At 40.7% G+C, this 26,793-nt stretch overlaps 1 protein-coding gene across 1 annotated transcript in view; it reads right to left on the reverse strand.

Moving 5' to 3' along the window:
- The window catches only part of smim36 (small integral membrane protein 36), a 48,528-nt gene extending 24,051 nt beyond the window's left edge, over positions 1-24,477 (reverse strand). Inside the window, exon 1 of the mRNA XM_062970994.1 lies at positions 22,645-24,477. Within this exon, the coding sequence (XP_062827064.1) occupies positions 22,734-23,018 (285 nt within the window). The 5' untranslated portion in view covers positions 23,019-24,477 and the 3' untranslated portion in view covers positions 22,645-22,733. The remainder of the gene's footprint in view (positions 1-22,644) is intronic.
- Between the last annotated feature and the right edge of the window lie 2,316 nt (positions 24,478-26,793).

The following is a 26,793-nucleotide window of genomic DNA, read 5'->3' on the forward strand; positions in this document are numbered from 1 at the left end:
ACAGGACTCGAGTGAATGAAAGCTGGGAGAAAGAATATCAATAATTTAAGATATGGCCATGATACTCTATTGCTCACAGAAAATAGGAAGGCCTTTGAATGCAAAAACAGGGTCACAGCTGAATAGCAAGAAAAGAAAAAATAATAATCACAGGTGATTTCCACAATTTTAAACTGGGAGATGAAGACATCTAGTCTTGCCTAGCCCCAGCCAAGCCCAAATCATTGTAGATATATAACTTGTTTTTATACTCATAGCTGCAAGGTTTTTGTGTGTGTGTCAGGAGGGATTTGAGAAACTTCAAGTTGCTTCTGGTGTAAGAGAATTGGCTGTCTGCAAGGATGATGCCCAGGGGATGCCTGGATGTTTTGATGTTTTACCATCCTTGTGGGAGGCTTCTCTCATGTCCCCACATGGGGAGCTGGAGCTGGAGCTCACCCCGCTCCACAGATTTGAACCGCCGTCCTTTTTGTCAGCAGTCCTGCTGGCACAAGAGTTTAACCCATTGTGGCACCGGGGGCTCCAAGGTTATCTATATACTTTCTTCACCTCTGGCAACCAGCCCACCCCTCAACTGAAGTTGCCAGGATAAAATAAGATTTGTAGATCAAACTTAGCTTGGATTTCACGCAGTAGACCTCAGTGGTAGCACAGAGTCTGAAATCAAAAGTCTCTCAAGACTCAGTGTAAGGTTCCTTTGTGCATTGACTGTGTTGCTGTAGAGCTACACTTATCTTCAAAGGAATTCTCCAAGGTGCACAGGAGTTTGAGAATACCAAACGTCTTTATTGTTCCAAATCCATGAATCATGTTCTATGGCCCATATATAAGGCTTAACCTGTTATGTCGTACATCACAGAAATCCTCTGATGTGTCCCTTTTCCACATATCAGAGTAATTGATCAATCCTATCCTGCCATCAATATGTGTAGGGCTTGCACCCATCATGTCATATCAGAGCAATTGATCGATCAATCCTACCTTGCCATCAATATGTATGGTGCTTGCACCCATCATGTCATAAATTACCCAAAACTTTGGATGTTCCCCCTTTCCCACACATCAAAACCATTAGTCTTTATGGTATGCTAATGTCACCTTTCCATTTTCTGCCCCGTTTGTTCCCCTCCCTATTTGTCCTTGTGCTACGAGATTGCACAGGGGTTGTCATAACTAAATAACATATGATTATGACACTCCGTCCTGGGCAGCACTCTCTTTTATGTAGGATTTCAGAAAAACATTTTGGGAAGCTTACCAGGTGCTGTGGGCTATATTTCAGAGGAAGCAACTGGCAAAGCCACCTCTGAGGAATCCTTGCCTAAGAAAAATCTGTGAAATCTATGTGTTCACTATATATCAACAGGGGTCTTGAAGATACACACACATAGAGCTTTACACTGATCTGCAGTGCTGGAGATCTCAAAGAGTTGGGGAGATGGTGACTGACTACATTACAAAACCTCTGAGCTGGAGGTCTTGGATGGCTTATATAAATTGATCATGGTATCTGTCACTTTGATGGTTGGGTAGATACACCTAAGGCCTCATCACAAAAGCCAGGTGAAGTGTCCCGCACGCAGCTCCCTCTCGGTGACACTTTCCCCATCACATGGGGAAAACATCGCCATGCACAACATGGGAAGCCTCCCAAGTTGTGGGGAAGGCATCTGGCGATGCTTTCATCACGTTGGGCATGTGGCTTCTGCTGGAAATCACATGACACTGTGTGGGGCTGACATGGGGTGTGAAAATGTCCTAGGATGCTAAATTCCTCCAGTCTGATGAAGTCCCTAAAAAGTGAGAAGATTTTTTTTCGTGTCAGGAGCGAATTGAGAAACTGCAAGTTGCTTCTGATGTGAGATAATTGGCTGTCTGCAAGGACGTTGCCCAGAGGATGCCTGAATGTTTTGATGTTTTTACCATCCTCGTGGGAGGCTTCTCTCATGTCCCCGCATGGAGCTGGAGCTGATAGAAGGAGCTCATCTGCGTTCTCCCCAGGTTGGATTCAAACCAGCAACCTTCTGGTCAGCAACCCAACTTTCAAGTCATCAGTTCTGCCGGCACAAGGGTTCAATCCACTGCACCACTGGGGGCTCCAGTGAGAAGATAACTGACTATGAAATAATTGCCTAGCAGTCTTGGGAAATTGCACTATTAATAAATAAAAAAGCATCCTTCATGTAGGTGGATTTGTAGTTGGTTGACTCACTAAACCCAAGGGGTGCTTACCAGTGATTCCTCTTCATCCTGGTGAGAAGTGATCAGAAGGGTGCCATGGGATCTGTTCCTGGACCAGTGCTGCTCTACGTCTTTATCAATTACTTGGATGATGGAATAGAGGGCATGCTTATAAAATTTACAGATGATACCAAATTAGGATGTGTAGCTAAAACCCCAGAAAAAAGAATCATAATTTTTTGCAAAAAAAAAAATCTTTAAGAGATTTTATAGCTAAACTGGGGGATTAAGTCCAAGAACAGTACTTTTCCCGGCTCTTACTGCTTGAACTGTAAATTCTCCGGAGAAAACATTGGCAGGAGTCAAATGTATGTATCAGAAGAAGGAATGCTGTGTGAATCCCCCTTCAATCCCTTTATTTAAAAAAGGAGAAAGATACTGTGTGTGAAGTACAAAGACCAGAATAAGATATCAGGAACTCTCCCTGGAAATTTCACTGTTATCTTTTCGCTCAGATAAGTTGGCGAAGGAAGAACCTTTGCATTCTTTGCATTGGTTTCCCAAGTAACAGCCTTTGAATCCCACCCCTCCCACACGTACATCCAAGGCCATTTCTGACACAATTCAAAAGTACGGCACATTCTTTTATATATGAAGCACTTTCCATTTCAGGTGGCCACGCAATTTTCAACTGAAAGGTTGATGCATTTCCCACTCCAGATTTCAGACAGACACATTCTTCAACCCATTTTGGCATACAAGGGTGGAGAAGCTTAAATTACTTGGCTGCTTAAGAGACAGGGACAGATCTGCACAAAGGAAGGTGTGTGGTAGAAGACATGAAAACACTATTAGACATGAAAACACCAACAATTTGAGATTACTTTCATCTCTTTATCCACTGCAGTGACTCTGGCTGATATATGCCAAATGGTTAAAATTGGTTTCTCTCCCTCTCCCTCTCTCTCTCTCTTTTTGCAGAAAAATGATTTTTTTGTGTGTGCAGAAAAATGATGGGTTTTTTTGGCACACAATAAATTCCAAATACTAAATGGTTTTCAAAAGGGTGATTACTTTCTTTCAGAAAAGACAAAATGATACAATTGTTCTTCTTTGTGAAAATATAGTCACCATAGAAGCAAAACGTAGAAGGCTGAAGCTATATATGAAGACGTATAATCCTTAAAGATAATTGAAATCTCTATAAGGATTATATATTTTAGTCTGTGAAGCAAAACAATGAATTATGCATCTACAAAGGCTTGGGCTGCGATCAGGGTTTCCAGGTTTGTACTATCCCAGAACCTGAGATTTTAGGGCCAAAAACTGAGTGCTAAGAATGATTGCTTTGTATATCATTTTGTTTGAGTCCTAATGATGCTAAAATTTTCATTTTATAAGGCAGACCCCTGATTATATTGTCAAGCATCAACCACAGCTACATACACAAACACATAGAGACACACTCTTTTCAAGGCAACACTTTTTCACTGAGATTCCTTCCTTGACTCTGTGAACTGGAGAAGAGGAGCAATGCAACTCCAGATCAGGCCTTGCGGCTTATAGGACTTTGCTTTACTATCTGTGTCTTGTTTATTTATTTTTAATAGATATTTTTTTTTAAAAAAAAAAAAACAACTGAATTTTGTTGTATGAATACCAATATTTGTATAATATTGTATAATACAATACAATAATAACAATACACTATTATAATTGTATATTATATATTACATGTAATATTACTAATAATATTGCAGTATAGTGGTATAGTACAATAAAGTAATATATAATGCTTATACTGTGCTATGTTAATAATATTATATATTGTATGTACATATAACTTGTAAGCTGCCCTGAGTCCCCTTCGGGGAGAGAAGGGCGGGATATAAATGTCGCAAATAAATAAATAAATAAATTGTAACTTTTGTTTTTGGTATTTTAGTTATGTTTCCTTTACAATTTAAGCACGCCAATGCCTTAAATCAATAAATACTTTTCTAAGATCTACAGAGATGCTTGCAAAAACACCTCGGCAAGCGAGAGTCCAAAAGTGGCAGGCTAAAACATGGAACCTCAATCAGTGGTTGATGCTGGATGAGAGGCTCCCTCCTGGGCACACGGAAGACTGGGCGATTTGGAAGGCATTTAACAGACCACAAGATGCAGACCCAACCGTAAGAAATGGGGCTACAAAGTGGAGTCCACGACATGCGAGTGTGGAGAAGAGCAAATACAGACCACCTATTATAATGCAGTCTGAGCCCTGCCATATGCACAATGGAGGGCCTTCTTATAGCAACACTAGAGGCAGTCCAAGTGGCCAAAGGACATTTAGTAGAATGCCAAGTTTTTAAAATTTTGTTTGTGTTTTCAAATACATTACAACTTGTACCCTTGGTTCGCTTTTGACATGATAGATAGATAGATAGATAGATAGATAGATAGATAGATAGATAGATAGATAGATAGATAGAGTTTAAGCCACCTTGATTACCAGACTGAGAAATAGGTGGGATAGTCTTCTCAGCAGAGAGTTCTTGTTCTTTAATAAACTACAATTTCAGAATTTCATGGGATGTTGCCACTTGCCATGGAAGTGGAATATAGAACTGTAACAGTGCAGGATGATGTATGTTTCTCCAGAGGCTCTTCTTCAGGTTTTGAAGAACACAATGTATTCCAGGGTGGATGGATGGGTAACAAAAACAATGCTTTTGGGTTTCTGTCTTTCCCTTGCCTGCGTCACTACATTAATTCCTTTCTTCCAGCCAGACAACCAGCCAGCCAGCCTTTATTCAGACATGCAAAGTTAAGAACTGCTGGGATTGGGACTGATGCCAAGTCTGTCCCAGTGCTAAACAGCTGTGTTCCTTTGATGTCCGTCATTATGTAGATACTAGTTTTTTTAAAATAAAAAAACTTTTATTTTTTTAAAATAAAAAAACTTCTTCTTTGATGACAAAGTTGAGCGTCAAGAAAGAAATTCAAAAATGAAACCCAGTGGGAAATCTATGGAAAGATTTATTGAAGTTTCCGTTCTCCTTGACTCTACCTACAAGCATCACATTATGGCATGGGGAGGAGTTGTAGTTCATTATAATCAAAGTACCCGATAGATGGCTGTCCAGCCTCTGTTTAAAAGCCTCCAGAGAAGGAGACTCTGCCACACTCCTAGGCAGCATACTCCACTGTCAAACAGATCTTACGATCAGAAAGTTCTTCCTAATGTTTAAGTGGAATTTCTTTTCCTGCAATTCTTTTCCTGGATTAGATAGTAGTATATTTGCCTCTTTAGAAAATTTCCACTCTGACTTGTTGGAGATTGTGTGGGTAAGACTGGGGCAATGGTAAATGGTATTTGAAGGGAGAGAGGATCCTGTCTCACTTCTTTATTCAGCAGTAGATTTAAAATCTCTTGATTGACAGCTGCTAGTGGTAATCTCCCACCCTCTCATCAGAAAATAATAATAAAAAAACTGTTTACAGTTTCATGTTTATTCATCACCAACCTATCTATCCACATTGGTTGGTTAGGCAGAACATGCAGAATGGGAGCCTTGGAAGGAAAAGAGTGTTTGTATATGTGTGCATGTGTGCGTGCTTAGAGGCAGAACTGGGATCTGTCCCAGTCCCGTAATCCTGGTGGTGCAATCATGAAGCCTGCAGACAAAGTCCAGTTATCTGGCCTGCCGCCACAGATATGCATGATGTGATCTTTGCCTTCTTCTTACCTGCCTTCTGTGCATGAAGGATTGTAAGATCAGACATGACAAGGTAGTGGGCAGATCATGGTCAGGCGACCAGGCCACTGAGCTGCTGTGCCAGACTTGTCAGTCAGTTATCTTGGTGTGTGAACTGTGATAGGACTTCTTGCCTCTCTTTTCCATCATCTTCTGAGAAGCCAGTACAATGAGACTTTTGATTTGATTGTCCATCCACTAAATTAAACGCATCTGTTTCCATTTGGCCTGGGAACTAACTCCAGTGGTTCTCAACCTGTGGGTGTTTTGGCCTACAACTCCCAGAAATATCAGCCAGTTTACCAGCTGTTAGGATTTCTGGGAGTTGAAGGCCAAAACATCTGGAGAACCACAAGTTGAAAACCATTGGAGTAGATGTTCTTCTAAGGATATAGTCTTCTAGACTCAAATAATAGGATGCATCTATAATGTAGAATTAATGGGTCTGACACTACTTTAACTGCCATAGCTCAGTGTTTTGGAATCATGGGAGTCATATTTTATAAGATGGTTTAGTTTTCTCTGTCAATTGCTGCTAGTGTCTCACCAAACTACAACTCCCAGAACTCCATAGCATTTACCTTTGGCTGTTTCTTCCAGCAATTTTAACTCCAGCCTTGGATTCGTCAAGCCTGCGTACAAGTTGAATAGGTAGGGCGATAGTTACAGCCCTGCCGTACTCCTTTTCCAATCTTGAACCAGTCTGTTGTTCCGTGGTCTGTTCTTACTGTGGCTACTTGGTCTTTATACAGATTTCTCAGGAGACAGACAAAGTGACATGGTATCCCCATACCACCAAGAACATGCCACAGTTTATTACGATCCACACAGTCAAAGGCTTTAGAATAGTCAATAAAGCAGAAATAGATGTTTTTCTCAAACTCCCTGGCTTCCTCCATTATTTAGCGGATGTTGGCAATTTGGTCTCTCGTTCCTCTGCCTTTTCTAAACCCAGCTTGGATATTTGGCAACTCTTGCTCCACGTATTGCTGGAGTCTGCCTTGCAGGATCTTGAACATTACCTTACTGGCATGGGAAATAAGTGCCACTGTGCCGAAGTTTGAGCATTCTTAAGCGTTTCCCTTTTTGGATATGGGATATAAATTGATTTTTTCCCAATCTGATGGCCATTCTTGTGTTTTCCATATTTGCTGGCATATGGCATGCATCACCTTGACAGCATTATTTTCCAAGATTTTAAACAACTCAGCTGGGATCCCATCGTCTCCTGCTGCCTTGTTATTAGCAATGCTTCTTAAGGCCCATTCAACCTCAGTATGTCTGGTTCTAATTCACTCACCACGCCATCAAAGCTATGCTTTATATTATTATCCTTCCTATACAGATCTTCTGTATATTCTCGCCACCTTTTCTTGAGCTCTTCAGCTTCTGTTAGGTCCTTGCCATCTTTGTTTTTGGTAATGCCCATTTTTGCCTGAAATTTACCTCCGATGTTTCTGATTTTCTGGAAGAGGTCTCTTGTCCTTTCTATTCTATTGTCTTCTTCCACTTCCACGCATTGCTTGTTTAAAAAATTGTTCCTTGTCTCTTCTGGCTAGCCTCTGGAATTGTGCATTTAATTGGGCATATCTCCCCCTATCATTGTTTCCTAAAAGTATGTTTTCTAATACTTATTGTTTAATCTTTGTTTACTTGTGCTTTGGTTTATTTTGTTGTATCTTATATTTTATTTATTTATTACTTATTTAAAACATTTATATGTCACCTGGTGGCCTAGGGGATAAAAGTCTTGTGACCGAAGGTTGGGTTGCTGACCTGAAGGCTGCCAGGTTCAAATCCCACCTGGGGAGAGCGCAGATGAGCTCCCTCTATCAGCTCCAGCTCCATGCGGGGACATGAGAGAAGCCTCCCACAAGGATGGGGTCAAAACATCTGGGCGTCCCCTGGGCAACGTCCTTGCAGACGGCCAATTCTCTCACTCCAGAAGCAACTCCAGTTGCTCCTGACATGAAAAAAAAGTCACCCTTCTCACCCTGAAGAGGACTGAGGGCAGAACAAAACATATATACAGTAAACATTCAATGCTGGGACATAAAATAAACTATAAATATACATAAACACTAAAATCAGTTATTTTCACATTATATTGGTCTGATGTGTTAATATGAAGATGCTGATTATGACTCTTGTTTTAACTAAAATTGTTGTGCTTTAACTGTTGTATTATTGTTGTGTTAGGTTTTGTATAATGTCTTTCAACTTGGTGACTCTATGCTCTCTCACCCAGAAAACTTTCACAACACATACTTCATGATCAGAGGTGGTTCAACCACCAGGCCAACTAGGCAGTTGCCTGTGGCGCCATCTTCTTGGGGGCACCATCGAGGCAACTCCTGTCTTCTGCGGCCTGCCTCCGCAAGGTATTGAACTGCTTTTTCTGTTGATTTGTTGTAAAATATGATGTTTTAGTGCTTAATTTGTAAAAATCTTATTGTAATTTGATGTTTAATAGGCTTTTCCGCACTCTCCCTGGAGTATAACAACTACTTTCAAAGTAAATAGTGCACAATTAAACAGGAAATAACACCTTCAAACCAGCGACAGAATCTTTTTCAAATGTTGTTACATTATGTAATCATGAGCAGAGCCGGCCCTAGGTATTTTTCAAGTGTAGGCAAACAGAATTTTGGCGCCCTCCCCCAAACCAATCACTGAAAAATAAAGCATTGGATAAGCGAAAATGTTTGATAATAAGGAGGGATTAAGGAAAAGCCTATTAAACATCTAGTCTGTTTTTGTGGCTGCCACAAACTATGTTGAATTGGTTGTGTCCCTATGAAATATTCATTGAAAAACTATAGCAAAATGGGCTGCAAGATGTCCAACAAAAACTCTTTTTTTTTGCAGTTTAATAAACCTTTACCATTTTTATGATAGAACCAATTAAGAAGTGACATTTATAACACAGGAACAAAAATGGTGTTACATAGTGTTATTTGTGGTGTAAAGCTAGCACTAATCTTGTTAGCACACATTTGGCAGAGTTATAATGTAAGCTTCAAGTACATGCCTCAACAGGAGTTCACGGGGGGCAGCTTTCCCTTGTCTGCAAAATTATTTCTGTTGTTTCACTCCTGTGGTGAAACTCAGTGAGAGATACGTTGTCCTTGAAAGCACAGATAGCCTTCATGTTTGCTCCAGACTCACAGAAGGATAATTTCATCATGGATTTTCTCAGTTCCTTTTAGATTCTCAGAGCAATAGCTCAGAAACAGCTGGGCTTCAACAGACTGCAGGGGCGTATGATTATCAAAACCTTATTAAGCTCCTGGCTCCAGCTCCAGACAATTGCCATCCTACAACATTGATTCCTGGGTGGATCCTTCCAAGCCACCACCTCAGATAGTTTTATGAACACGATCATCTTGGAAACTAAGTGTTAAATTATCTCCTCTCATTCTGACAGATGGGAAACTAGGCCACACGTCAATGTTGCCCACACAATCTCTGTAGCAAAGGAAGATCTTAATGATCTATGCCTCATGCTCTCAGCCTCTGTGAAATAGCCAGCAATGCTGTGTACTCTCACCTTCTAGAATGAGTTCATTCATGCATAAAATGCTTTCCCAGAAAATTGGCTCTTCATTTCAGAGTCTTAAGCATCCAAGCTGGAAATCTTTATTGTGGTCTACTTCCCATCTACTTTATGCATCATCAGGTACATAGCAAAGCTGCTAACAAATGCTATTTCAAGATAAGTATCACTTATCCAAAATGCTTGGGACCAGAAATGTTTTGGAATTCAGATTTTGGAATGCCTGTATTTGCACATACATACATAACTAAATATCTTGCGGATAAGACTCAAGTATAAACATGAAATTTATGTTTCATATATACATATACACATACCCTGAAACTAATTTTATACAATATTTTTTGTGTACAAGATAAATTTGTGTACATTTGTTGTAGATGAAGGGAGAGATAACAAGAGAGATCCTTTTGAGAGGCCAAAAAGTCTGGTTTATTATATTCAGCTGAGGACTCTGGAAGTGGAATCTCTTCCCAAAGAAAACCAGAGTAGTGATCAAGGCGTTCACATGGCCTTTTATACATTTTCAGACAAAGAACATGCTTCTACATACATTTCGTCATTAGTACGTCACTTCACATGCTTACATACATGGGCATAAATATGCACAATCAGCATTTTCCTATCTAAGCATTCTTAAAAGCTTGTAGCAAGCTACAGACACCAAAAGAAATCCATCAAGAGGCCTACTTTGACCTGTCTGCTCTCCTTCCATTTAGCTGTACTAGGAACCAATTCACACTGGAATGTATATATAACCGCCCCCCCTTCTCCCCCCTGTCCTGTCAGCTTGTGCATCCCTAAAATCTAACACAGAGAGAGTCTGATTTTTCTACATTTCACTGCTTCTAATGTACATACAATATATGTCTAAAAATCCATATTTTTCAGTTCTTCATCACATTGAACCATCAAAAAACAAAGGTGTCACTCGGTCATCCATGTGGATTTAACAGCGCAATAGCTGGGTATTTCCAGTCAAACAGAACAAGTAAAGTACATATCAATTATATCTAAATATGTGAAAGCACACATGTTAATAAGAAATGTGCTTCTGCTATCACCTTAGGGTGCTTCTGTACCAGTGGTTCTCAACCTGTGGGTCCCCAGATGTTTTGGCCCAGAAATCCTAACAGATGGTAAACTGGCTGGGATTTCTCGGAGTTGTAGGCCAAAGAACCTAAGGACCCATAGGTTGAGAACCACTGTTCTACACAGTTTGGAAGTTGAGGATGTTGAATTGGTTTTACTATGCAATGCACACCCCTAGTGTTTACACAAAAGCCCCAGGAACTGGTTTGAGGCTGTGACTGTGATCATATAATTGGCTGATTGTGAACTAGAACCACACTCAAGAAGTGCAGTATCCATAGCTAGACAACTGCTGGAAAATGCAGATTGAGCTGATGCGCATATCCATGTTGACTCAGGAATAGCACTGGACTGCGGCAGGGCAAAGGAAATGAGAATAAAGGGGCAGAAAGCTAGAGTTTCCCTGGGAATAATCAGGCTTCCTTCCCAGAGGAATAACTGTTTCCCTTCTGCCAGCTGTGTTCTAGAGTTTTAAAAAAAGTGCTTCAGTACTAGCCATGTCTGCATTTTCTGGTCCCAATTTTCAACCATGCACGAGATATATTCTGATCGACTGCAAAACATTATCTGGCTTTTTCTGAACTTTCTGGTAACATCTTTTAACACATGGATGATCAACTCTATGGTAAGTATTGTGGATGTGCATTTTGTGGACATCCTGCCTTCGAGCCAGCTTTGAACTGCATTATAGTATTTGTGTAGAAACACCCTTACTCACAGCCAAAAAATATGGTTTGAAACTACAGAAATTTCACCGTTCTTGTTGAATATGCGTATTAGGAAGATGGTACACTGGAAACAATTGATGTTATGGCTGATATTATGTGGGCATGTGGAATATATTCCTTCATTTCTTAAGCCATTGTAGCGGTGAAGATGTTGCTTTGTTAGCGTGTGTCTCTGCTTCCAGTTTTCCACATAAGAAAGCAATTCAATATTGTAAACAGAAAAAACTCACAAACACAAACAAAAAAGAAATCATGAATATGTGTATGTACTTCATTGTAAAGATGGTGCACACCTTTGCCATGTGGTTGGTTGTGCTTCATTATGACTTCAGAATTTGTACACATGCACTGCAGATAAAGGCCGTGTCCTCACCTAAAAGCTTGTGAGTAGACTTCATGCCAGTTCTCACATCAAAATGCTTTTGATCTGTTGCAGGCAAGCAGCACATGTTCGATGAGTCACCTGGAGGCCTCAATTGCTTTCCGTGAGGCCAGAGGAGCCCAGTGGTGCTCCCTCAACTTCCCAGCTGTCCAGCCATTAGTGCAATACTGACACTAATCTTATCAATGGGATATCGATTTCCTTTGGTGCTATTAGCAGTGGAAGAACAGTGATCTTTTTTCTTAAAATAGTTGGGAATGTATTGGGGTTTAATGTTTCCCCACTTGGAGGTCCTGTTCAGAATCAATTTCCCTGCAAGGAGACTCCGGTGCTACAATGGGTTAAACCCTTGTGCTGGCAGGGCTGTTGACCGACAGGTCAACAATTCGAATCTGGGGAAAGTGGGTGAGCTCCCTCTGTCAGCTACAGCTCCCCATGCTGGGACATGAGAGAAGCCTCCCACAAGGATGGTAAAACATCAAACACCCAGACATCCCCTGGACAACGTCCTTGCAGACGGCCAGTTCGCTCACACCAGAAGTGACTTGCAGTTTCTCAAGTTGCTCCTGACATAATTTTTTCCCCCCTACAGCCATCATTGTGTGCATTAACAATATCACATAGATGCACACAAGGCCCTAGATGGGTACGTTGGAACACTGGCCTCAACTCCAAAAAGTTGGATCAGGTATGTATGAAAGGCATACTATCTGAAGCAAGAAGGAAAAATAACTATGTAAGATATATACAGTGTTCCCTCACTACTTCGCGGTTCACTTTTCTTGGATTTTCTGTTTCTCGGTTTTTCAATAAACTCTAAAAGACTATTATAAATCATTAAAAATTACAATTTACAGCCTAAGGAAGGGAGGAAGGAGAAGCCAAAGGAAGAGAAAAGGAGCCCAAGCGGCAACAGGAGGAGAAGGAGGCGATTTATCCATGCACGATTGGTTGATAAAGATTTAAAATAGTGTATAACTACTAAAATAGGTTGGCTCCCTCTCTACCTTCCTTCAGGAAACAACTGAAGACTTGGATGTTTCGGAAGGCCTTTGGAGATACAGTCATTAATTAATCAGCCCCAGAGGGTTTTTAATAATCTATCCCGTATTTATTACGATTTTACCATTTATATGTTTTAAATGCAATTTTTTATCCTGTATTTTTGTTTTAATTGATATATTGTATTACTGTTTTATCTTTTTATAGTGTGATTTGTATTATGGTGCCTATGTTTTGTCCTATGTTGTTTGGGCCTCTGCCCCATGTAAGCTGCACCGAGTCCCTGCGGGGAGATGGTGGCGGGGTATAAATAAAGTATTATTATTATTATTATTATTATTATTATTATTATTATTATTAAAATAATGTATAATTATTAAAATAAATATAGCGTCCCTACTTTGCGGATTTTCACTTATTGTGGTTGATCCTGGAACCTAACCCTGGTGATAAGTGAGGGAACACTGTATATTTTCTGTTGCTCCTAGATTATGGAATGCAGTCGACATGTCAGCTCCCACTCTTGCTTCTTTCTATAAATGTCTGAAAGCAATATCTTTCCAGCATGGTCTTTAAAACTATTCAATGATTATTGCTGATTTAGGACCTCATCATATTGATGAGGTCCCATGTTCAAATTTACCATGGTAAATTGGTGGGCAGCGGGGCAATCCCGGTGCCCTATGCCCACCTCACCAAAGCATTGCTTTCTCATCACACGTGGGGAAGTGTTGCCATGTAGCTCCCCCCCCCCCCGCACAACCCTGTTGTTCCTAATGGAACTTGAGGAGGCTCCCATGTTACTGGTTTAGTGACATAGGACACTTGCGCCCCGGTTGAGCCATGGAGCCCCACTGAAAGTGAGCCTATATCGACCAATGAGCAGCGTGGGGCTCAATGTCTCAACTGAGGCAGAAGCGTTCTATGTTGCTGAAGTTTAGTCATATGACAGGTTTATTGCTTAATGTTACTTTCTGATGCTGCTTTTTGTTTTATTTTATGCAAATTGTTTTTAGTGAAGGTGTAACTCTGTTTTAGTAATATTTTTCATTTAGTGGAAAGGTTGTGATAGAAATGCCAACAGCAAGAACATTCAGCACATTTGGTGAACTGGATTGAAATCTGAGAACCTGATGTTGAAATGAATCAGCCTCACAGATGCTGCTAATTGTTTTTGCCAACACACACACACTGCTTTTCTTCTCCCCCCCCTTTAATGATGAAATAGACAAACACAATTATCTCTTGGAAATCATCATCATCATCATCAAGTACAGGATACAAAAACACACACACAACCATTCTCAAGAATTATATGGAAGTTCTGCATGCATTTTGATTCTCAAAGGCCTGAACGTCCAATTTAGGCCGTTCTCCTTATATTTAATTCTGGCAAAGAACTTTCTCTCCTCATTTCATACAAAGTGAAAGACCTGGAAGCTTTGTCTCACATGTGAGAACTGAGAAAAGAATTAACAAAGCAAAAGGAATCTTCTCATTCAGACCAAACACACTTCTGAGATTCCCCGGTATCTGGGGAAAGGCTGGTGTGTGTATGGGGTGGACAGGAAATCCTTCATATTAATCATTGTTCAAGAGACAGAATCAAAGCCTTGTATTTTTAGACTTTCAGCAGGAAGCAAGGGATAGCTTCTGATTCCTTGCAAGATTCCTATTGCCCTTCTATAGGATGTTATCTCTCTTCATTCAACAAACAAGACAGTTAATGTGTGATGACACACACTGTAGAAGTTTCCTAAGACCAAAGTTTGCCTTGAAAAAGCAAAGCTACAACTAAATTTGGACACAAGAATCTCTTTCTCGATTTCTGTTGAAGTCACCTGTCAGTTCATGTTGACCCCGTGAATTTCATGGGATTTTCTTAGGCAAGGAATCCGCAGAGGTTGTTTTTCAAGTTCCTTCTTCTGAAAAACAACCAAGAGTCCCTGATTTTCACTGACTAACCCTGCTCGGCTTCTAAGATTAGATGGGATTTTTTTTTAAAAATGTTCAGATTAATGTAGAAACATAACATAATTTAGAGCAAACTCTTGCAAAAGTAATACAGACTGAAGATGCTGGCCAATCCATATTCGGCTGTGGCATATTTCATAGCAAAATTGTATCTGAATCTATTAAATAGGTTTTAAAAAACATTTCCTTCTGGATTGGCAAGCACAGCACTGTATGTCCAAAACCAAAGCACCTTGTAATTAATGACTGACAACTCCAGAGCACACTCCAAAACTTTTTATGTTCTGAAAATATTTTTCTCCTGAGCTGTTTGGTGCTGGCCCAAACATGAAACCAGGTATCTCAGACATCAGGGTCCTTTTACTGCCCTGGGTACTATGTGTCAGGGCAAAGTCTTCCTAACTACAGCACAGAACTGAGAGTAAGATATCAACCTCCCGTCAGACTACTGCTCTCTTGTCAACAGCAAAATTGTAAGAAACATCATGTCTGTACTCCTGTGAAATATTATTGTGTGCGCATGTGAATATCACATTTGTTGCACAACAAGGATATTTGTCGTAGTGCAGTCTCAGTGAAACTGGCACTGTTGAACAGTTGCTAGCTTAATTATTTTGATAGGAATCGAAAGATCTGTGTACACAGTCTTGATGGAAGTAGCATTTCTGTACCTCTGGAGATCTGTTATGAGTAAACTCTCCTCTTGAACATCCCACACTTAGTAGGCATAACAGGGCATTTCTGAGATGTGTGCACCAAGCAGTGTAAATCATTTTTAATGCTTGTGGCTAAAACACACATATTGAAAATAAAGCATAGAAACATGCTTCAGTTTATCAGGAACAGTAGACTAAATCTGGTAAAGGTTTCCCTTTGACATTAAGTCTAGTTGAATCCGACACTGGGGGTTGGTGCTCATCTTGATTTCTAAGCCGAAGAGCCTGCGATGACCATAGACTCCTCCAAAGTCATGTGGCCAACATGACTGCATAGAGTGCCATTACCTTCCCGCCAAAGCGGTACCTATTGATCTACTCACATTTGCATGTTTTTGAACTACTAGGTTGGCAGAAGTTGAGGCTAACAATGGGAGCTCACCCCATTCCACCGATTTGAACCACCAACCTTCTGGTCAGCAAGTTCTGCAGTTTAGCAGTTTAACCCGCTGCATCGCCACTGTCCCTGGAAATTGTACAAATAAATACATGCATGATGATAATGATATTTAAAAATTGTGTGCTTTTCCACTCTTGTAAACTGATAGAAAACATGAATGAGAAGGAAACTCAATGAAATCAAGACTGAGAGATTCCTCATAACTCTTTGTTTTGAGCTAATGGTAGCTGCTCTGCTGGTGAACTCTGAGTTGAGTGGGAAGAAGTTCAATGACATTAGATTCAGGAGTAGGTGGAAAATATATACATAAAAACCTAGCTGTTACTCCTGAAGGCCAGGCCATTTCTCCCCTACACTGGTATTTTTTAAGAATGGATTTCGTTTTGAAAGCTAGGTTTGCCCTTTTGCTTCTCAACTCCGTGCCAACCATCTGTTCCATAACAGACTGTAGTGTGAGACCTTCACACACAGCCTGTAGAGACTTATAGAGATAATGCTTCAGTGCTTTAGAAGCACAGAGGACATCTTTGAGTACACATCCTAGAAATGCCACTACAATGAAGGAAGTGAGGGAGGAAATAAATCACCACCTCCACTGTCACCACAAGAATCTCTTTCTGAGCTTACTTCCTCCTCAAACATGTTGTGATGTGTAGACTCAAACAGTAATGTGAGTCAGGTCAGGAAGGATTTAATTCACTCATGCCAGTGCTTCATTCATCAGAATAAGTGAGGAAGGATGAGCAAAATTGGATTCGTTCCCCATTTTTGGAAGAAAGTGAAGTAACGTGTTTTACCATAGCATTCCATCAATAACATTTTAAAATACACTATAACATTTTCTGAGGGCACCAATGTTTCATGCCTTCCTGCGCCAAAGAGAATTCAATTAAGAAATTAGTTATCACTTAGTCCACCCAAAGGAGAGCACAGAGACTTTTTATTGTATCAGGAGTGACTTGAGAAACTGCAAGTCGCTTCTGGTGTGAGATAACTGATGGTCTGCAAGGATGTTGCCCAGGGGACACCCGAATTTGATTTTTTAGCATCCTTGTGGAAGGCTTCTTTCATGTGCTCGAATGGAGAGCTGGAGCTGACAAAAGGAGCTCACCCACTCTCCCCGGATTCAAACCGCGACCTGTCGGTCATCAGTCCTGCAGGCACAAGGGTTTAACCCATCGCACCACTGGGGGCTCCAACCCAGAGCCTAAATCCAATTGTTAGTCTTAACTAGTCAACACCGAATCAATGAGACTATCAAAGGCATTAACTTTTCACAATTCAGCAAAAAAGCTTTTAAAGAACTTTCTTTATTAGCAATACCTCAAAGTAAAACAGCAGTCATCATGCAAATTTGTAACATTTGTAATATCATCACACGCTCTCTTATGTTTCACAGATGAAAATCATGACATGTGGCACTAAGTTACATCAAAGTCTGGTCAAGATGGTGAAGATTAATAATAAGAAGGAAAACAGAAGCTAGAAGAGAGCGCGGCAGTTTGCTTTTGCTTGAGCCTATCAGGATTTCTGTCCCTCATCTCCCTTTCTCTCTGTTGAATTAACCGAGTGCAAACCACTTCTGCCCTTTGAATTCAGTTTCAAGCAAGTAAGCCAAGATGAAGGGAGAAATTGGGAGAGAGAATAAATAGTGCAGATGGAAACCCACTCAGAGACCTTGGTCAAGTCACATGCTGTGGCCATCCACTTGGCAGAATTGTAGCAGTTCAACAATACATAAACTAGGAGCCCCCGGTGGTACAGTGGGTTAAACCCTTGAGCTGGCAGGACTGCTAACCTGAAGGTTGGGTTGCTGACCTAGAGGTTGCCAGTTCAAACCTGGGGAGAGTGCGGATGAGCTCCCTCTGTCAGCTCCAGCTCAAGTCGCTTCTGTGTGTGTCAGGAGCGTCTTGAGAAACTGCAAGTCACTTCTGGTGTGAGAGAATTGGCCATCTGCAAGGACATTGCCCAGGGGACATGAGAGAAGCCTCCCACAAGGATGGTAAAACATGAAAACATCCAGGCATCCCCTGGGCAAAGTCCTTGCAGATGGCCAATTCTCTCACACCAGAAGCGACTGCAGTTTCTCAAGTCGCTCCTGACACACACAAAACACTCACATAAACTGCTGTGGTTCTAGTTTGCTGTAGCACCAATTCTTTCTGTCAGAGAAGGATAAATATTTCACAAAACTACAAATCCTAGAATTCCATACCATTGAACCATGGCAGCTAATGTGGTGTCAAACTGCTCCGATTCTACAGTATGGATACAGCCTCTCTCAACCTCAGGGGAAGGCAGTGACAATCCTCTTCTTAACTTGAACATTTGTGGCAGGATTTTTTTTAAAGGCATACAATGATTTAGGAGGGGGAAAGGATACATTCCTTATAGAAGATTTTCTATAATGTACTTTTATTGCATACCTTTTAATTTAGGGCTGTAAAGTTTACATCAAAGGTTTCAAAACTGCTGAGTAGTATTCATAGAAAAGTTCTAAAATTAATTCCTGCATTGGAACCTTTTTGGATACATGGAATTTTGGGGACAGTTGATATGTGCTCAATTTAGTATAAAATCCATGGATCTTACACTCAATCATGGAGTTCACAATAAAAGCACAAATCTTATCTGAATCCAAAAAGGTAAAGGTTTTCCCCTGACATTAAGTCTAGTTGTGTCCAACTCTGGGGGCTGGTGCTCATCTCCATTTCTAAGCCAAAGAGCCGGCGTTGTCCGTAGACGTCTCCAAGGTCATGTGGCCAGCATGACTGCATGGAGCGCCGTTACCTTCCCACTGGATCGGTACCTATTGATCTACACATTTGCATGTTTTTGAATTGCTAGGTTAGCAGAAGCTAATAAAGAAAATATGAGATTAATACAAATATGCACACACTATATTTTCTTTCTATTAAGGATGACAGCTTACAACAGCAATTTTTAACTGCATTCTATCATGTGCGTAATTTTGTTTAGTGCTTTTGAAATCTCCCCCCCCCATATCTTTCCTGAATATGCAAGTCAATATTGAGTGCATTATTTCATGCACATGTATGTGTACACATGTGCACTCTCCCACACAACACATGTTCAGACTTCTTGATTCTTCCTTTTGGGAAAGATACTTTTCCAAACAATAAATTATTCATGTTAGTCAGCTTGAATAATTATTTAGTTTTCCATTCTATTGTTTAGAAAATGCCGTGCCTTCACTATTCATTTGCTTAATCCATTAAAATGATTGCATGAAAGCTTTCCAGTTCTGGGCACTTCTGACTCAATGTTTCCATGAAATACAATATGACCTTGTAATCATAGGGAATACATTCCAGCACTTCATGTGGATACAGAAAACCATGGGGAATAGCGAACATTACTGAAATAAAGACTTCTAAACCAAGAATACTATAAAGTCGTAGTGGGAAACCTAAAATGCCTAGAAATTACATATTTTCTTGTCAAAGTCTTTCATGGTGGGAATCACTGGGTTGGTGTGGGTTTTCCAGGCTGTATGACCATGTTCCAGAAGCATTCTCTCCTGACGTTTTGCCCACATCTATAGCAGGCATCCACAGAGATTGTGAAGTATACCTCACACCTCTGCCTGCCATAGATATGGTGAAACGTCAGGAGGTCATACAGCCTGGAAAACTCACAGCAACCCAGTGACATATTTTATCAGATATGGATAAATCAAACTACAGATACCAGTCCCTTGTAGTTTAATATGGCTTACAACAACATCTCAGACTAACCACAGGATTTTCTTTACCAAAACAAGTCCTGAAAACAAGCAGGAATAGATTCAGGTAATAATTTCCATCCACAAGTTCCTGACAGTGCTTGACAAACTACCTATTCGGACACCTTGGCCAATGAGCAGGTTCTACACATGACTAACTATCATTGGGAACCAAAGACGGTTTTGCCAGGAATGGCCTCATCCTTCCCTTAGTAAGTACCGTATATACTCGAGTATAAGCCGACCCGAATATAAGCCGAGGCACCTAATTTTACCACAAAAAACTGGGAAAACATTGACTCCAGTATAAGCCGAGGGTGGTAAAGTTCAGAAATAAAAATAGATACCAATAAAATTACATTAATTGAGGCATCAGCAAGTTAAATGTTTTTGAATATTTACATAAAGCTCAAATTTAAGATAAGACTGTCCAACTCTGATCAAATCATTATTCTCATCTTCTTCAATGTAAATGTGCTTATGTATCCTTTTAATAATAATAGAGTAAAATAATACATGTAATAATAATAATAATAATAATACAGTAGAGTCTCACTTATCCAACACTCGCTTATCCAACGTTCTGGATTATCCAACGCATTTTTGTAGTCAATGTTTTCAATATATCATGATATTTTGGTGCTAATTTCATAAATACAGTAATTACTACATAGCATTACTGTGTATTGAACTACCTTTTCTGTCAAATTTGTTGTATAACATGATGTTTTGGTGCTTAATTTGTAAAATTATAAAATTATAACCTAATTTAATGTTTAATAGGCTTTTCCTTAATCTCTCCTTATTATCCAACATATTCGCTTATCCAACGTTCTGCCGGCCCGTTGGATAAGAGAGACTCTACTGTAATAATAAATACAGGAAAATAATACATGTAATAATAAATAGAGTAAAATATTAAATGCAATAATAATAATAATAAGATCAGAGTGAAATAATAAATGCAATAATAATAATAATAAGATCAGAGTGAAATAATAAATGTAATAATAATAATAATAGAGTAAAATAAATGTAATAGTAGCAACAATAATAGAGAAAAATAATAAATCTAATAATACGAATAATAATAGAGAAAAATAATAAATGTACCATGTATTCTCGAGTATAAGCTGACCCAAATATAAGCCAACCAGGACCCTCACCAGAGTATAAGCCGAGGGGGGCTTTTTCAGTCTTAAAAAAAGGGCTGAAAAACTAGGCTTATACTCGAGTATATACAGTAATTTGTTAATCCCTGGTTGCACCCTCTTAATACTCTTCTGTTAGATGTAATGCTCCAAAAAAAAAAAAAACCCACTGCATTAAATATCACATCAGCACATCCTTGGGTTGTTCCTTTGTCCAAGAAGCCCTAGGAAGTTGACTGTCCCTCCTCCCCATCCCATCCTGTCCTTACAATAACTCTGCGAAGTAGGTGAAGTGGAAAGAGAGTGGGAACAAGGGATGGACTGCCAGGTGAAGATTTGAATATGGGTCTCTCTGGTCCTAATCCAACACCTTGACCATTTCGTCACTCTGTCTCTTGTAATCCCGGTTTATAGGATCCCATAACCCTGGGCGAGATGTTACTCTAGACACTGCTGTTCCCTTCAGAGGTCATTTACGAAGTGAAAGCTGTCCTGAACTTGTAGTCCACAGAAACAGGCATGCCATCTTGAGGACACTGGCAGAGATCCTGCATCTCATTGGTGGGCTGCTGCCTTCCCCCAGGTGTGTTATGTTTCATCCTGTCCTCGCAGACTTAACCCACTTTGTGCAGGATAGGCACCCTGGTCCACAGTCATTCAGTGGCCAGATAAGGACAAGGGAATGAAAGGATACACGAGGGCAGCCCACTTGTTGTTTTCCTACAGCTGTCTGAAATAAGATAGCGCTCCAATTCTGGGTCCCCCAAAGGTCCTTCTGGGGGACCCCCAGGGAGTTGAGGAGGTTGCCTTTTTGTCTTCCTGCAGGCAGTGGCAGAAAGAAAGCCAGCTGGATGCCCAGATCCCCTCAATCTCTCCACATCTTATCCTGATCATTGAATGGCTACAGCAAAGGCTGCCCAGCTTAAAAAAAGAACAGGTACATGGTGTGGGGAGAGAATCTTGGATGATGGAAATGCTCAATTTCTCCATCCACCCTGACCCAAAAGCATTCAGATATAGTATTCCGTTATATCTGGATATAGTGCTAACCAGGGCCGTAGCCAGAAAAAAAATTCGGGAGGGGTTTTGAAAATCTCGGGGGGTGGGTGGGTTTAACCCCTAGCACACACCCCTCCCTGCTACAAACCTGTCAATATCTGCTTGAGATAGTGCCTGTAGGGACTCTTAATGTTTTGTGTCTCATAGACTTAGCATGGGGATTTGGTTAACCAGTTAAAATTCATGAGTAAACCAGGTTTTTTTTATAACCTGAAAAATTTCGGGGGGGGGGGGGGGGGTTGAACCTCTAAAACCCCCCTCCTCGCTACAAGCCTGGTGCTAACAGGTTGCCAGCCAGCATTTCCAAAGCTGGGTTGAAGCTCAAGGTTGTTAGTCTAGAGCAGTGGTTCTCAACCTGTGGGTCCCCATGTGTTTTGGTCAACAACTCCCAGAAATCCCAGCCAATTTACCAGCTGTCTGGATTTCTGGGAGTTGAAGCCAAAACATCTGGGGACCCACAGGTTGAGAACCACTTCTCTAGAGAATAACATTGCCTTACAAAAGCATTGTGTCTGATGTCACATTTGCCTGGCAAAAAATGTCTACTTCTGCTGCATATCCATTAGGCCTCTTCCGGTCCTTGATATACTTGAGATTTATCTGGTTTGTGCTTGTGCCTCTCTCTTACGGGCCGAGGACAGAACAGTGTCCTTAAAAAAATGGGGAATCTTCACTACTTCGAAATGTGTTGCCTTTGAATCCTCCGCCCCATTTCTTCCACAAATCCTTGAAGCATTTCTAAACCCATGAAATGAGAGCTAGGTGGCTCTTACTCCATTCAAACTCTAACAATATCTCACGTCCACAGCCAAAGAGGACTCAGGATGATATAGCCCATTTTAAAGCATGTGTAAACACACACACACACACACACACACACACACACACACACACAATATGCCAATTCTGGCTTACCTTGCTCGGATGTCCTTATGCAAATAGGATGTAAACATGTCAGAGGAGGCGATCCTAGGCTAGACCTCCAGATCTCCGGAAAGGCCTTCTCAAACCACGGTAGTCCTTTTTCCTGGTGGGCTGGAAGTATTTTGATAAGGGGGGGCAAGTCCTTTCGGCCACTGGTTCTCAGGATTTCCTTGCTGCATCACCATCAGCCGGATTGGAGGCTGGGCTTCTGTTGGGGTCTCAGGAGCATACTCCTTACTGGGGTCTTTCCCTCTACAGTCATACAGGATGCAAGAAATCAGGAAAACCAAGAGCAAGATGACATAGCTAGCTACCAAGATGACCAGGTTCAAAGTCACAGGGTCAATTTCTAAATAAAAATCCATTGGAGCCCATAATAGTTAGGATCTCCACGAACAATGTTGCCTATGCACAGACATGCATGCACTAGTGGAGCAGTAGCTAACTGATAGATGTATTGGCTTTGCGGTAAAAATACTTTAATCCTGTGCACTCCTGTAGCAATGGATTTCCCCCCCTGGACGGCATGATTAAAGCTGCTCAGTTTAATAACTTAAGCTCCTTCTTTTAATACCATGTTGCCAGCAGTGACAGAAGCTGAATTTGAAATGTTTCAATGCAATGTGATATTCGGTTTTTTATGTGAGCCATGAATGTGTCCAGATTAATGTTTTATTCTATTTTTTTAAAATGTGAGGATGGGGTTCAAGTCCAGCCTTTGTCAGCTTCCACTTGTAGACTTCCTGTGTTTTCTCCATTGCCTTTTCTGTCTCTATAGACCAAGAAAAAAATCCATTAAGGACCAGATGATGCGGATGACATGGATAATATCCTATTTTGACCTATGAATCCTGTGGCTTGATATCCAATGTATCCTGCTGTGTTGATTGTTGATTAGTAACTTTGTAATTCCTTTTTAAAGGAAATCAGTACTTTCATTTCTTATTTTTCAAAAAGACAATATGATATCTGAGTTCTATTGGTAATTCTAATTAGTGTAGATCCATTGACTAACTGAGGAGTCATCACATATATGTGATGTATTTAAATGGGTCTGCTCTAGTTGGCAATTCCAACAAGATTGAGGTCAAAGTCTTTGAACGGTAACTTTGACTCATCCATCTGGAAATGTGATCCTTCCACCCTCATTTCGTCATTCAGTCTTGATGTCCCTTTTCCCTGCTCATATTCTGATAATATACAACTGAGAAGTTGATTGGATAGACTGGATGTTGTTTCATGAAATGAAAACTCCAATTTGATTTTGAAGATATTCCAAGAATAATTGCATCATGTATACAAATCCTTTTTATCTGTTGTGGTATTCCTCAAAGATTCCCACGAATATGCAGTCATTTTTTTAAAAAAAGGTTTGAGCTCATAATAAGTATTGAATTCATATCAAAGGTACAGCAGTGTTAGGGGGTGCAGAAAATTATAACAGTATCATAAAAGTACAGTAAGAACGTATTCATTTTTTTTTTGCTTTTCAGATTATTTTGCTTTATAATTTTGGAGGATATGAACATTACAGTGTGTCCTGGGTCATCATTGGGATTTGGTTTCAAGATCCCCCCAATATATACCAAAACCTGTGAATGTCCATGTCTCATTATTTATTTATTTTATTTACAGTATTTATATTCCACCCTTCTCACCCTGAAGGGGACTCAGGGCGGATTACCATGCACATATACATGGCCATTAGACATATGACATATAGTTGCACACAGAAGCAATGTAACATTTTCCATCTTCCGGCTTCATGAGGGTATGCTCGATTCCGGCCACAGGGGTAGCTGCTGCCTCACCGTCCATTTGTGACACCGAGTCCTTGATGGTATTACTTCCTCATTAGTTAAAGCGGTACCTAAATTTCCTACTTGACAGGTGCAACTGTCCTTTGGGCTGCTTGAGTCAACAACGAGCTAGGCAATTAATGGTCGGGGGCTTAACCTGACCCAATAGATCAATAGGTACCGCTCCGGCGGGAAGGTAACGTTGCTTCATGCAGTTATGCCAGCCACATGACCTTGCAGGTGTCTACGGACAATGCCGGCTCTTCGGCTTAGAAATAGAGATGAGCACCAATCCCCAGAGTCAGACATGACTGGACTTAACGTCAGGGGAAACCTTTACCTTTACCTAATTGCATAATTACATTACAATTATAACTTAACAAGGGATAATGCCACCCCTGTATGCAGCCAATTATGTTTTATATTGCCATTGTTATGAACTTCTTGTTAGGAAGAGTTTAACAGAGGACTATAAAGGATCAGTGAGCATTATTTATTTATTTATTTATGATGATGTTTATTTATGCCCCGCTTTTTCTCTCCACAAAAGAGACTCACAGTGACTTACATTAACAGCACTTCAATACAATTTAAAATCTACAAATATACAAACATTAGGTAGGTAGGTTTTCCCCTGACGTTAAGTCCAGTCGTGACCAACTCTGGGGGTTGGTGCTCATCTCCATTTCTAAGCCGAAGAGCCGGCGTTGTCCGTAGACACCTCCAAGGTCATGTGGCCGGCATGACTGCATGGAACGCCGTTACCTTCTCGCCGGAGCGGTACCGATTTATCTACTCACATTTGCATGTTTTCAAACTGCTAGGTTTGCAGGAGCTGGGGCTAACAGCTGGCACTCATTCCGCTCCCGGGATTTGAACCTGGGACCTTTCGGTCTGCAAGTTCAGCAGCTCAGCACTTTAACACACTGCGCCACCACCAGGGGCCATTAAAACAGTATTAAACATCAGTAGCGTTAAAAACAATTCAGATTAGATCCATAAAAACATAAAAACCACACCACCCTCTGATTAGATCTTAAGAACCTTAATCTTTAAATGCCTTTTTGAATTGAAAGGTTTTAGCCTTCTTCTGGAGGACAGCAGGGAGGGGACATTCTGGCTTCCCTGGGAAGAAGAAGGGAGTTCAAGAGTCAAGGGGCAGCCACCAAGAAGAAAGGCCCCCTCTCTCGTTCCCACTTGAGACGGAGATGGGACCGAGAGAAGTGCCTTTCCTGAAGATCTCAGGGCCTGGGCAGGTTCATACAAGGGGCTGCGGTTGGCCAAATAGCCTGGACCCAAACTGACTAGGGCTTTAAAGGTCATAACCAGCAATTTGAATTGTGTCCGGAAACAAACTGACAGCCAGTGGAGTTGCTGCAACAGGGGGGTTGTCCAATTCCTTCAGCCATCCCCAGTGAGCAACCTGGCTGCAACTCTTTGGACGAGCTGAAGTTTCCAAGCACTCTTCAAAGGCAGCCCCACGTAGAGCGCGTTACAGTAATCCAGATGGGAGGTAACTGAGGCATGGACCACCGTGGCCAGATCTGGCTTCTCAAGGAACAAGTGCAGTTGGCGCACAAGTTTTAATTGTGCAAAGGCCCTCCTGGCCATCACCAACCCCTGGGCCTGACACCACCACCATTTCCCCATCCAGGCATCCAAAAAGATTAAAAGTGCCGCCATGGCAAAGAGACTAAAGGGATCAGTGCTTCTTTTAGGTTCTCCTGGAATAAACTAAACTCTTGCATTTTCCCACTCTACTTAGAGAAGGGAATGGTTCCTTATTTAATAAGTGTTAGGTACAGTACTGTAGAGTCTCACTTACCCAAGCCTCGCTTATTCAAGCTTCTGGATTATCCAAGCCATTTTTGTAGTCAACGTTTTCAATATATCGTGATATTTTGGTGCTAAATTCGTAAATACAGTAATTACAACATAACATTACTGTGTATTGAACTACTTTTTCTGTCAAATTTGTTGTATACCATGATGTTTTGGTGCTTAATTTGTAAAATCATAACCTAATTTGATGTTTAATATAGGCTTTTCCTTAATCCCTCCTTATTATCCAAGATATTCGCTTATCTAAGCTTCTGCCGGCCCGTTTAGCTTGGATAAGTGAGACTCTACTGTACTTACATTAATTCAAGGATAAGTCAATCCAGTTTTTTCAGTTTCTTTTTTACTAAAATTTCTAGACTTATACATAAGTGTGTGTATATATATATACAGTAGAGTCTCACTTATCCAACATAAACGGGCCAGCAGAACGTTGGATAAGTGAATATGTTGGATAATAAAGAGGGATTAAGGAAAAGCCTATTAAACATCAAATTAGGTT

Source organism: Anolis carolinensis, chromosome 2 (assembly GCF_035594765.1).
Source record: "Anolis carolinensis isolate JA03-04 chromosome 2, rAnoCar3.1.pri, whole genome shotgun sequence".
NCBI classification, from domain to species: Eukaryota; Metazoa; Chordata; class Lepidosauria; order Squamata; family Dactyloidae; genus Anolis; species Anolis carolinensis.